At 35.2% G+C, this 12240-nt stretch overlaps 1 protein-coding gene across 1 annotated transcript in view; it reads right to left on the reverse strand.

Annotated features, from left to right (window-relative positions):
* The window catches only part of LOC148944896 (uncharacterized), a 49549-nt gene that overhangs the window by 23649 nt on the left and 13660 nt on the right, over nt 1-12240 (reverse strand). Inside the window, exons 3-4 of the mRNA XM_089098886.1 lie at nt 11693-11756; nt 3547-3696 (exon numbers count right to left, since the gene is read on the reverse strand). Coding sequence (XP_088955012.1) covers nt 3547-3696; nt 11693-11720 — 178 coding nt within the window. The 5' untranslated portion in view covers nt 11721-11756. The remainder of the gene's footprint in view (nt 1-3546; nt 3697-11692; nt 11757-12240) is intronic.

Genomic DNA, 12240 nt, shown 5'->3' on the forward strand with positions numbered 1-12240 from the left:
TTTCCAATAATTCTAAAGGATTTTGGGATTGCTATCTTGGAAACTAAAAGAACTATGAGAATAAAACTTTCAGCAATAGACATAAAACATGTAATACATCCAGTGACAACGTTTTGAACACCTACCAACGCAAACCAAATTCCACGGTTTGTTCAAGTTAGATAGTATTTGATATATTACACTAAGCTTTTGACATAGGCTAATGACAGGGTTGCCACATGTTTAATTGGTAAAAATAGGGACTAAGGGACCTCTTATTAGTCAAAAAAGGGACCTCTCTAGGAACCATTCTGGACGCAAAATGAACCCCGAAACTCAGTTTTGACAAAGCTTTTGAAAGAAAAAGGAGTGACACAACAGCAAATGGCACTTGACTAAGAAAAAAAAGGGGGAATGATCTTTTGCAGACATCTCTCCGTGGTCAGATGCCAAGTAATAATTAATAAACCGACCACCTGAGAATCAACATGTCATGGGTGGATTTTTTTCCTTCTTTTTTCCTGAACGCTTTACTTTCGAATAAAAAAAAAAAAAAAAAAAACAGATACAAAAATATGATGAAAGCGATAAGGGTCCGGTAACTAGAACACACAACCTATTTGTTTCCATTTTTTGCACTTTTTTTCTACTGGAACAGAGATATGATCAGTAACTATTTTTTTTACTCTAACTGTTGTTGGTTCTTTTAGTCCCATTGATCATAGCCTGCGCTAGCTATATCTCGATTATATCCTTCTTTTCAATGCCCTTTTTCAGCCAGTTATGAGCTTCCTTCAGTAACTCGTCTGCAGCCAGTTCCTTTTAAACAAATGCTTTTTTTTCTTTGAGAGATTTTTCTAGAGTCTCTATTGTCTGTCTTTTCAAAGAGATTCTACCGAGCTGTTGCTCTCTCGGCCGTTCTCTTGCCTCCAAATCCAGCCACTCTTTCTCAGTTTTTTTTTCTTTCTAGGCTTTTTCTTTCTGTAGGTACAAATCATAGGGACTAATGGATTTCACCAGTTTTATCAAACCTTCAGTGACAGTGAGATTTTGCTCACGTCTTCCAAATCTGCTTCACCTATTTATCACAAACAGTTTTGCATTAAAAGTTCGCTCATTCATAGAAGCTTTTTCTTTACTGAGAAGTCGCACTGAAAGGAAAAAGCCCCGCTCAATACTGGCATACCCGTATGAAATCGTCAAAGCATTTTTTGCGACTTCAGACAAGTTTGGATATTTTCCTCCCTGGCTCCGGTGGAAGTCCGGATAATTGAACTAGCTTAAATTCGTCAACTAACATGTCTTTTTGCACCGCGATGGGTAGCTTCCAGACAACATAGAATAAACAGTAAGCAGAAACTGGCTTTGAAGCTTCATAGGGATGCAGAAAATCAACGACTGCTTTTTGCCGACTTCATTAAGGGTTATCTTCCGGAAATAGGATCCAAGAGCTTCGGTTAAAAAGCAAGTGAACTTAGTTCGCCTGAAAGAAAAGTTTTTGACCACTGTATCTCGGAACATTTTTCCATATGAATCCGCTATTCCGTCTGCATATTTCCCAGAATATTCAGACTCAATCAACTTCAGAGCCCATTTAATTTCTGCAACTGTTGTTTCATCCCGCACTACATAAGTACCTAGGTGCATGGGCAGTTCTGCCGGTTCACCGCTCTCCATGGAAGATACTGCCGAGAGATGAAGCTGATTCGGCCTTAACTTTACTGTAACACTCACTTTATGTTCAGCAGTTCTGGGGTTCTGTAATAAAGTATAGGAGCCCTTATGGCAGACAAGCGATGTAATGCAGATAGATCAGATCTCCTAGAACAGTTCTACACAACTCTTTCCTTTGATGTCCCGTCGCATTTTCCTCTTCCAACCAAGTCTCACAGAACTTGCACTTTCCCATTCTAATTCAAACTGAAACTTCAAACCCTAAACGTTAAAAAAAGAAAGAAATTAGTAGAAAAATATACAGGCTATTACAAGAAATGTATTCAAATTAAAAAAGGGAACTAGGAAGTAGTCCAGTAGTTCAAGAAATGTATGAAAGCTCAAAATCGCGCAAGAGACCTGGTTTTAACACCGCCTTTTTCGTATTTCGCACTTCGAGCCATTCTCTTACTTTTTTTTTCCTCTGTGTGCAGCAAAGTGACACACAGAAATTACACCCGCCTCCTAGGCTATTGACTCCAGAGGCAAAGGGGGTCACTCCTTTTCGTGACTACCCTGTTTGCTCTATCCAGAGAGTAACGCTGTAGCCTATGTAACAAGTTTTGTCTTTCTTAGAGAAGCCAAAACAGGTTCCAAGAATCTCAATCGAAAAAAAAAATCTGAAAACCGTAACCGTATTGGTAGCCTTCAGGATACGGAGCTTTAAAACAAGGCAAAAAAAGGGACTTTAGGGACCCTTGTCAATTTAAGGGACCAATAGGCCTAGGGACCTTCATTCGATTTTAGGGACTTTGTGGCAGCCCTGTAATGACAATTTTGTGTCTCAAATAGTAGCCTAAGGTATCTCCTAGGGACATATTTTTGCTTTTCTACCTCATCCCTGTTTTAATCTCAGTTTAGGGGTATTTTACTATCTTAGAAATTAATTGGGTTAGAACAATGAGCCTCCCAGGAAGGGTTACCAAGCTTCAATGATCACCTCGCAAAATGATGAAGATGTAATGTAATGTAATGAAGATACCTGGCATTTGCTAATGGTTGGGACATGGCTTGTTAGATTACTAATACATTAAGCTTCGTATGATAACTAGTACATTAAGATTGTTAGGATCTTTTGTATTTGAATATTTTTGTTGGATTCACATATAAGTTCAACTCTTTTAAGAAATAAATATATCACTGAACAGCTAAAAATCTAAGCTATGCATTAAATGTTAACTGTCAAAATTTTTCGAGATTATAATCTACTAATTATTTGTCAATTGACTTACCTATAGGGGAACATTTTTACAAAGACCTAATAGGCTATCCTGTTTTGTTTTATTTACCCATTTAGTTAACTATTGAAAATTTATATTAATTTTTTTTTCTTTTGATTTGAAAAACATCACTTTTCTTACTTGATATCGACACGTTCTCACTACTCTATATCTGTTCAATAGAAAGGAGTTGTGCTCAATCGTGACAATGTGACTCAATTGATGCACGTAAGATTGGCGATACAAGTGTTTTATTCTGCTTTCAGCGTAAAAAGGACAATTTTTGCATTTTTCACTCCAAGATTCAGTTTGGCAATTACGGAGATAATTTACAATATAAAAACTATCTTAATAGTCAAATAACAACTAAATAATAATCGAACAAAATAACCGTTTTCAGGAGTGAATAAACTTAAGATGGAGTGAGGGAAGAAAACAAATGCTTAATTTTGATGCCCTTGGTGCCTTAATCATACACTTCTCTGCCACGAAAATACCCAACATGATACCCTTGCGATGAACATTTAGAGTGGACAAAAAAAATGTTTACCCTTTTTCATTACGTATTTTAGGCAAGTCAGATGACTTTTTGACTTAATAGTAAGGAAAAAAATTGAGATGTCAGAGAACTCACTTCCATTCTCAGGAATATTTGATTGAAACTCAGAAGGCTTAAAATTACGATTAAGCTGTTCTGATACACCAGGAGAAACCACCGAAGAAACATCTTCATGTTTGGGTGATAAAATATCTTCACTAAAATCTGGGAATGTTTCTTCAACTCCTAAAGATAATTGAAAGTAAATCAACATTAAAACCCTCACAAAACTAACCCTTCTGGTATAACAATTTATGAAAAACAAAAATAAATCATTATATGGTACTTCAAAAATGAGAAAAGAAAACTCAATAGTGACAAAAAATCGAAAAAAAACAACAAAATTTTCAAAAAAATTTTACTTTTCTTTTGCTAAATGGCTGTCTCTAAATTTGGTTCTGATGTAATTTACAAATTAACTTACGTAACGAACTTCTATATTCGTATATTTTTCTCCTGGCAAAAAATACAAAGTTGCAGATTTTTGCAGATATGAGCTTGAAACCTATGTAATAGGGTTTTCTGATACGCTGAATCTGACGGTGTGATTTTCATTAAAATTATTTCACTTGTAGGGGATGTTTCCCCCCTCTTTAAAAAATCTGGTAAATTTTCTCAGGCTTGTAGCATTTGATGAGTAATACTAAACTTAATAAAATTTATATATTTAGAATCAGCACTATAAGCCCATTCTTTTGATACATTTATTGACATCAAAATTCCGTTTTTAAAAGTTTCGATTACTATTGAGCCGTATCACTTGTTTTTTTATAGTTTTTTTTTTATTGCGTATATAAGGGGGTTCTCCCCTTAGTCAATACCACGCTCTTTACGTTAAAATTTAAAAAAAAATTTAATTCACAAACCCCTGAATCACAAAGGCCGTTTAATTAGAATAGATAGCTCTTTTGAAAGCACAAAAAAAACTGTAGCGTAAACAGCGAGTTATTGACTTGGGTGAGAACCCCCTCATATACGTAATAATTTCTGTTCGTTTTAAGTTCTAATGTTGCTTCTTACTTTCAGTTGAAAAAACTTGTTTTTTTTTTAATTTAATTTCTGATCGTTTTTAAATAATGCTGGGAAATCCGGCACCTCCTTCTTAGACATGTCCCTTATCCCAAAGAAAAATCCTCAACAGAAAGATTCTCCCAAGTAACCTCATCGTTCAGCCCCTCCCCCACCCGAAAAAAATCCTTCCGGAAAATGTCTGTATACTTCCCAATAACCAATACAATATGTAAGCAATGGGCAAAGTTCATAACTTGCAGCCCTTACCCTGGGAACTGTGGGGGATTAAGTCATCCTAAAAGACATATTTATGAGATTTTCGACTATGCTGAACAAAATGGCTACCTCAAAATTTTAATTGGGTGACTTTGAGAAAGAAATGAGCGTGGGAGAGGGCCTAGTTATCCTCCATTTTTTGGTCACTTAAAAGGGGCACTAGAACTTTTAATTTCCGTTCCAATGAGCCCTCCTACGATATTTTAGGACCATTGGGTCAATACGATTACCCCTGGGGAAAAAAAATTAACACGCATCCGTGATCTTTCTTCTGGCAAAAAAGGGAAAATTGCACATTTTTGTAGATAGGAGCTTGAAACCTCTACAGTTGGGTTCTCTAATATGCTGAATAGGATGGTGTGATTTTCACTAAGGTTCTATAACTTTTAGGGGGTCTTTCGCCCTTTTTTTCAAAAATCAGCCCAATTTTCTCAGGCGCGTAACTTTTGATGGGTAAGATTAAACTTGATGAAACTTATATATTTGAAATCGGAATTAAAATCTGATTCTTTTGATGTATCTATTGGTATCAAAATTCCGTATTTTAGAGTTTCGGTTACCATCGAGCCGGGTCGTTCCTTACTTACAGTTCGTTACCACGAACTGTTTGATTCCTAATCTATAAAATTTAATTTTACGGGCTAAGTTTGACGTTACCAATAAAAAACTATGAGTCTGAGAAAATTTGCTTGATTTTCCATCAGATTCAGCATATCAGGGAACGCTACTGCAAAGTATTCAAACTCATATTTTAAAAAATGAGATTTTTTTGCCGGAAGAAAGATCATGGAAGCATGTTTTTTTTTCAGGGGTGATCGTATTGACCCAGTGGTGCTGGAATATCATGAGAGGGCTCATTCGAACGGAAATTAAAAGTTCTAGTGACCTTTTCGAGTGACCAAAAAGACTAGAGGGAAACTAGGCTCCCTCCCCCACCCTTTCCTCCAAAAAATATATTAACAAAATATTGAAATCCAATAGTTGAAAGAAACAATAAATAACGCTAAAATTATTATTCGTATCTAAAAAGGGTATTTTTTTTTATTTTTTGCCAGAGAAAAGATCATGGATACGTTATAATTATTATTATTATAACGATTATTACTAATTTTTTTCCCAAGGGTGATTGTGTCTAACCACTGATTCTAGAAGATCGAGAGAGAGAGCTCTTTAGGACGGAAGTTACAGGTTTTAGTATCTGTTTTAAGTAACCAAAAATATTGGAGGGCAATTAAACACCTCCCACACCACCTTTTTCCTAAAAGACATCTGATGAAAATTTGGGGATGCCCATTTGGTTCAGTATAGTTGAAAAGTCCAATAACTCTGGGGATGCCTCTGGGGATTATATGACGCCCCACAGCCCCAGCAGAAAGGGTTGTAAGTTATGCAACTTGCCCCTTGCTTCAATATAGCATTTGACTTTTTGATTTCTGAAACACAACTAAAAAAGTACAACTAAAAACTTTATGACTCTACCATAAAGAGCGAGGGTTTATGAAGGGGTAGCCCCCCTCATATAATAAATAATTTATGTTCGTTTTGATTTTCAATGCTGCTCCTTATTTTCAGTAAGAAAGCCTGTTTTTTGCATGTATGCAATTTTTAATAGTAGAGTTTGCAAAATTAAAAAACAAAACAAAACATTTATAAAAAGTTAGTAAAAAGTGTTTATAGCAAACGACACCAAACAGCCGAGGAAGGTGTAGCTTTCTTTCGAAGATGTACTTGTCTTTGGAAAGCAACATATTGTTAATGTTTCAGTTTTAAGGACTAAACGAGAGTCAAATTTAATTAATTTTTCTTTTATTTCTTATTTCAGGTTTAACTTTCAGGTTTCAGGTTCTTATTTCTTTTTTCTTATTTATTTGTTTGTTATTAGTTTTTTCTTACAATTGTCACAATTATTATGTCACAATTCAACGGAGCAACACTGACAAAAATGTAGTGCTGCCTTAAAATCTTAGTAATTTTGAAACAGCCAAAAAAAAAGAAAATCCGGGTAATCGGGGGTTTGTGGTATAATAATATGTGTCCTGCGCGGAAGGGGCAAAAAATTTGTGCTTTGTATTTTGATGCCCTTGGTTTTTAAAGGCTATACAGTGGAGCCGTCCTGTCTAAGTGGTTGGCATACTGGGTTGAGAATTCTTTGTCCAAGAGGCACGGGTTCGACCCCTGGTGTGGCCAGTTATTTGATTTGGGACGGGGGTCAGTGGTGAGACTCTCTAAGCTCAGCCAGAGTCGACCCAGCTCTAAATGGGTACCAGAAGAAATCTGGGGAAGGTAAGCAGGAAGGGTGTACAAAAGCACAGGAAGGCTGGCCCCCGACCCCCATTGCACTTCCTGGCTGAAGGGCCACAAAACGGAGATCACCACCGCCGGTTTGGACCTTAAGGGTCTAGTACCGTCATACTTACTTACTATACAGCGGTGGTAACTTTCACTACTACACATCTTCTCTGTGGCGCGTATTACATGCATCGACAAATCCTGTCATTATTGCGACCTAGCTATATAGCACATTTAGTCCAAGCACATTACCACATTATAGCACATTAGCACTATATAGCACATTAGATTCCAAGAGCGATTCCTAAAGCCGGAAAATAACGATCATGTGAAAATTATTTTGTTGACAAATATTTACAACTGATGAAAATTTAAGGCATAATGTTTGTAATTGGAAAATATGAAAGCATGGAAAATCAGTTTTTCCATCTGTAACAGAAATCTGCCAAAAAGGTAAAAAACAATAGAAGCAAATAGCTGGGTACGTATTAGTGTTTATACAAGCTTTTGAAACTAATATCTTGCGGTTTTAATTTCCGCGTCTGTAATAAGTTGAAAATTGAAAAGCCATTAACATTCATTCGTCTTGAATTTTTAATTGACGAATGTGACTATGGTGAGGCTCGAGCGCCACTTACTGACATATGCTGCCTGGTAATTCAGCTAAAGGCTAAAAAAAAAACAGGATACCATCGTCTGGAGGGGGAGTTCACAATAAATTTGTACAGTGAGCGAGAGCTTAAACGTAGGGAGTTACAATTGCGTCAAGTAGCAGGGGTCAGGGAAGCCTGTGTTCCTTAGATGTTTTGCTCCCTCCAGATTCTAAAAAATAACTTTTTTCGGGTAATTTCATTGAAAAATGACTTTTTTGGTGTTTGTATAGCAGAAACGGAAAAAAACGACCAATTTGCCGCTCCCCCAGATTTTCGCAAATTGACGCCACTAGGGAGTAAAAAAGGACGTTCTGAACAAACGGGGTTGAATGAGGAGCAGGGATACTGCGTTATCTCAGGTAGATTAGACGATTGGTACTGAGTTGAGTTGTCAGTTTCAGCAGCAGTAGTTGATCATAATTTCTGCATTATTTTCTGTTCGTTTTAAGTTTTGATGTTGCTGCTGTTGCAGTTGAAAAACTTGTTTTTTATATTTATTTTCTGATCTTTTTTAAATAATGCTGGGATGTCCGGCATCCCCTTCATAGCGATTTCCTTTATCCCCTGACAAATTCCATCATGTACATACCCGCCCCAATACCCCCCCCCCACTACTAGAAAAATTCTCCCCTGAAAACGTCTGTATACTTCCCAATAACCAATAGTATATGTTAACATTGGGTAAAGTTCATAGCTTTCAGCCCTCCCTCCGGGAGCTTTGGGGTATTAAGTCATCCTAAAAGACATACTTATAATATTTTCGAACATTCTGAACAAAATGGCTATCTCAAAATTTTGATCGGGTGACTTTGGAAAAAAATGAGCGTGGGGGGGCCTAGTTGCCCTCCATTTTTTTGGTCACTTAAAAAGGGCACTAGAACTTTTAATTTCCATTCCAATGAGCCCTCCCACGATATTCTAGGACCACTGGGTCAATACGATCACCCCTGGAAAAAAAATGAAAAAAAACAAATAAACACGCACCCGTGATCTTTCTTCTGGCAAAACATGCAAAATTCCACATTTTTGTAGATAAGAGCTTGAAAACTCTACAGTAGGATTTTCTGATGCGTGGAATATGATGGTGTGATTTTCATTAAGGTTCTATAATTTTTAGGGGGCCTTACCCCCTTTTTTCGAAAATCAGCCAAATTTTCTCAGGCACGTAACTTTTGATGGGTAGGACTAAACTTGATGAAACTCATATATTTGAAATCAACATTAAAATCTAATTCTTGTGATGTATCTATTTGTATCAAAATACCGTTTTCTAGAGTTTCGGTTACCATTAAGCCGGGTCGCTCCTTACTTACAGTTAATTACCACGAACTATTTGACTGTGGTACCTTTATTAAATAAAAAAAAAAACTGTCGTATCGAAATTTTGACAGACGAATTCAGACGCTTCAAACTAGACTTATAGGAATTTCAAAACTCATATTTCAGGGTTGTGAGACATAAAATTAGGGGATGCAAAATTTATGTACTCATGCAGGAAGGATGGGGTGAATAGGACTGGAGTAGGGCTTATTTTGAATAAGGAAGCTGCTAAGTCATGTTTACGTAGGGAATCTCGTAATAACAGAATTCTAGTTGCCCATTTTATTACCAAAAAGTTTAAGGTATCAGTCGTAGTAGTATACGCCCTTGTAAATAAAAACTAATTGAGATAGTCACTCAAAGGAATTTTACCCACAGCTGCAAGAACAAACAGACAGGGTTCCAGGTATAAGTATGGTTATTTATTAGGAGATTTTACCACCCAGGTTGGTAGAAATATTAATCGGGATATATGGCATCCTAGCATGGATAAATTTGTTGCAGGAAAAGAAAACAGTACTGGTTACAGACTGCTACAATTCTGTGGGCATTACTATCTAGTTACAACCAATACAGTGTTTGGTCATAAAATGGCCCATAATCTAACATGAAATTGGCATGATGGTAAGACAGCTAACCTTTTTGATTATATTATTGTAAACCAAAGACTTACAAGATTGATACAAGATACTACGGTGTATAGGAATGCTGATATTGATGTTAAAAGTAAACATAACGATCTAGTAGTGTCTAGGATAAACATAAAGATAAAACTTAAGAAGGCTGACTACTTTCCAAAAAGCTACGATGTAGGAAGACTCCGATAGAAGAATTTGAAAGAAACTTTCCAGGAACAGTTGCATACTAAACTCGAGAGTGTAAAATTTTACAATGCAGAAGACAAATCGAATAATTTTACGAAAATAGTTTGTAAAGTCGCTGATGGTGCTTTGGGAGAAAAGATAGAAACACAGCTAGTAATATTCATGAAAATGTTCTATGTTTAACAGAAACGATGGAATTGTATAAGAATTATTCATGTGATATATGAAAACAAAAGGAATTTACGGAAAGTGGAAAGCATTAAAATACAAGTAAGGACGTTTGAAGTAGAGGTCATGGATGTGACTGACGAAAAAGTTTGTGAGACTTTAAATGTTAATGAACATTTATTCTGTGTGGATGAATTAGTGACAATACTAAAAGGATTAAAAAAAAACACCTGATTGTGAAGAAACTAGGGCAGAGCAAGTTTTGGTCTTTCCGGGCTCTATTTATTCATTGATAATAGCTTATGTTTGTTTCAAGTTTGTATCATTATCAGACACTATGTCCACTCTTCAAAACTTTAATATGGCTCTTAATGTGTCATTGAAAAACTTTTTCAATACCTTGTTTGGATTAACCTAAAAAATCTGAACAAGCATTCTTCCTATCTAACAATCTCACTGCACAGCAGAGATGAAATTTGGGAAACAATCCAGCACACAATTTATTTCACTAAAAAATATTCCTTTAGACCTATATTTGGCAAAATGGCAGAGGCCTATGATCCTGAAACAGACGTATAAAAGAAAATGAATTACCATCGAGGTATTAACACTTTTGCTGCTGCAACAAAATAGTTTTGTATTCAAGTAGCTCTGTTTATCATGAACTCTAAGACAAATTACTGTCATTAGTGATTCAGTAAGCAATACTTTAAGCAAGCAAATCATAATAAAATTATTTCATAGCGCTCCCGTCAAGAATATTTTGAATATTCGACAATGACTAATTTAAGAATTATGCAAATAACAAAAGTACGAAGAACAATAGGGAAATTTTTTGCAAGACAGTGGAGATAATTTGAATGAATATTTCGGCCCTATGTCCAAGGGTCTCAGCAAGACAAAAAAAAAAAAAAAAAAAAAAAAAAATAAAAAAAAAAAAATATATGAAAGAAAGAGATGAAAGATACACAATTATGTATTTAGGAGAGGATGCAATAATACTTACCATTAGTTGGATGATATCTAGAACATGGTATTTAAAGAATGCAAGAGTACCTGTAAAGGGGTACTAGCATTGAATATTGGAACTAGTAAGGCATTGAAACTGGTTTGTGTCTTCACAGTTAAAATTACGGCAGTATTTTGTCATCGTAAGCATTAGACGTGTCAATATTTGATAAAGTAGACTATCAATTATCTAGTGACACTGAGTTACTACATAATCCTGATTTTTTTTTTCAATAAAAATATCCCTCTAAGGCCACATAGGGCATATTATTATTATAATTATTAACAAATATGATCTATATATCATAATACTTAACGTAACTGCCTTAGGTCGAATAGGGCATTGCGTTATTATTGAAAATTTGATTTTTTTTATTTGTTATTTTGATTGCTTTGTAAACCTTCAGTATTCCTACAGGTAGTGAAAGAGAGAAGATTTAAGTAAAAGATCGTTTTAATTAAAAAAAATTCAATTAAAAGATCAGGTTTAATAAAAGAAATTATTAGGTTTAAGCAAAAGGCATTACTCTTATTCCTTATACTCTAAAGAAAATAAATAAACAGAAAAGAAGGGATTAAAAAACAATATTTATTGCTTTCCTTTATTCTCTAAATAAACAATGAAAGACTAACCTGAAAAATTTAAGCTTACGTTTGACATTCACTCTGTCCTTTCCAAAATCCGATTCTCAATGAACTAAAAAAGAAAAGAAAAATTACAGAGAAAAATATTGACAAATTTTTAGAGTTGAGATAGACTTGAATGTCAAACACGTAATCACACATCTTTTAGTAATGTCAGTCCAGTTATTATTGATGTCAATTTAATTGCTAAGATGAAAAAAAAATCAAAAATCACATTCCCAAAACTACCAAGTTATAACATAGATACAGAAGGGGCAAATACACCCATAAAAAACAGAATAACAGTTTTCCTTTCCCCTCAAAAGCCGTTTTATCAAATGGATTATCAAATTCAACCATAAGCACTTATTCATTCATACACAGAAAAAGGTGAATGGATATCCTATCAGCTGTACATAAATACACATTCTTTTGAGGGTCTATCCCCTTCCTTTCGGTGAAAAACACTTCAAGGGGTTTAGTATACGCACAACTCTGTTTTACGTTAAATAGATTAAAAGAAGATACATGGAATTTCAATTTAAACAACTTGAAAA

This window comes from Artemia sp. Qi Xiang Cuo, chromosome 13, assembly GCF_049724085.1.
Source record: "Artemia sp. Qi Xiang Cuo chromosome 13, ASM4972408v1, whole genome shotgun sequence".
Classification (NCBI taxonomy): domain Eukaryota; kingdom Metazoa; phylum Arthropoda; class Branchiopoda; order Anostraca; family Artemiidae; genus Artemia; species Artemia sp. Qi Xiang Cuo.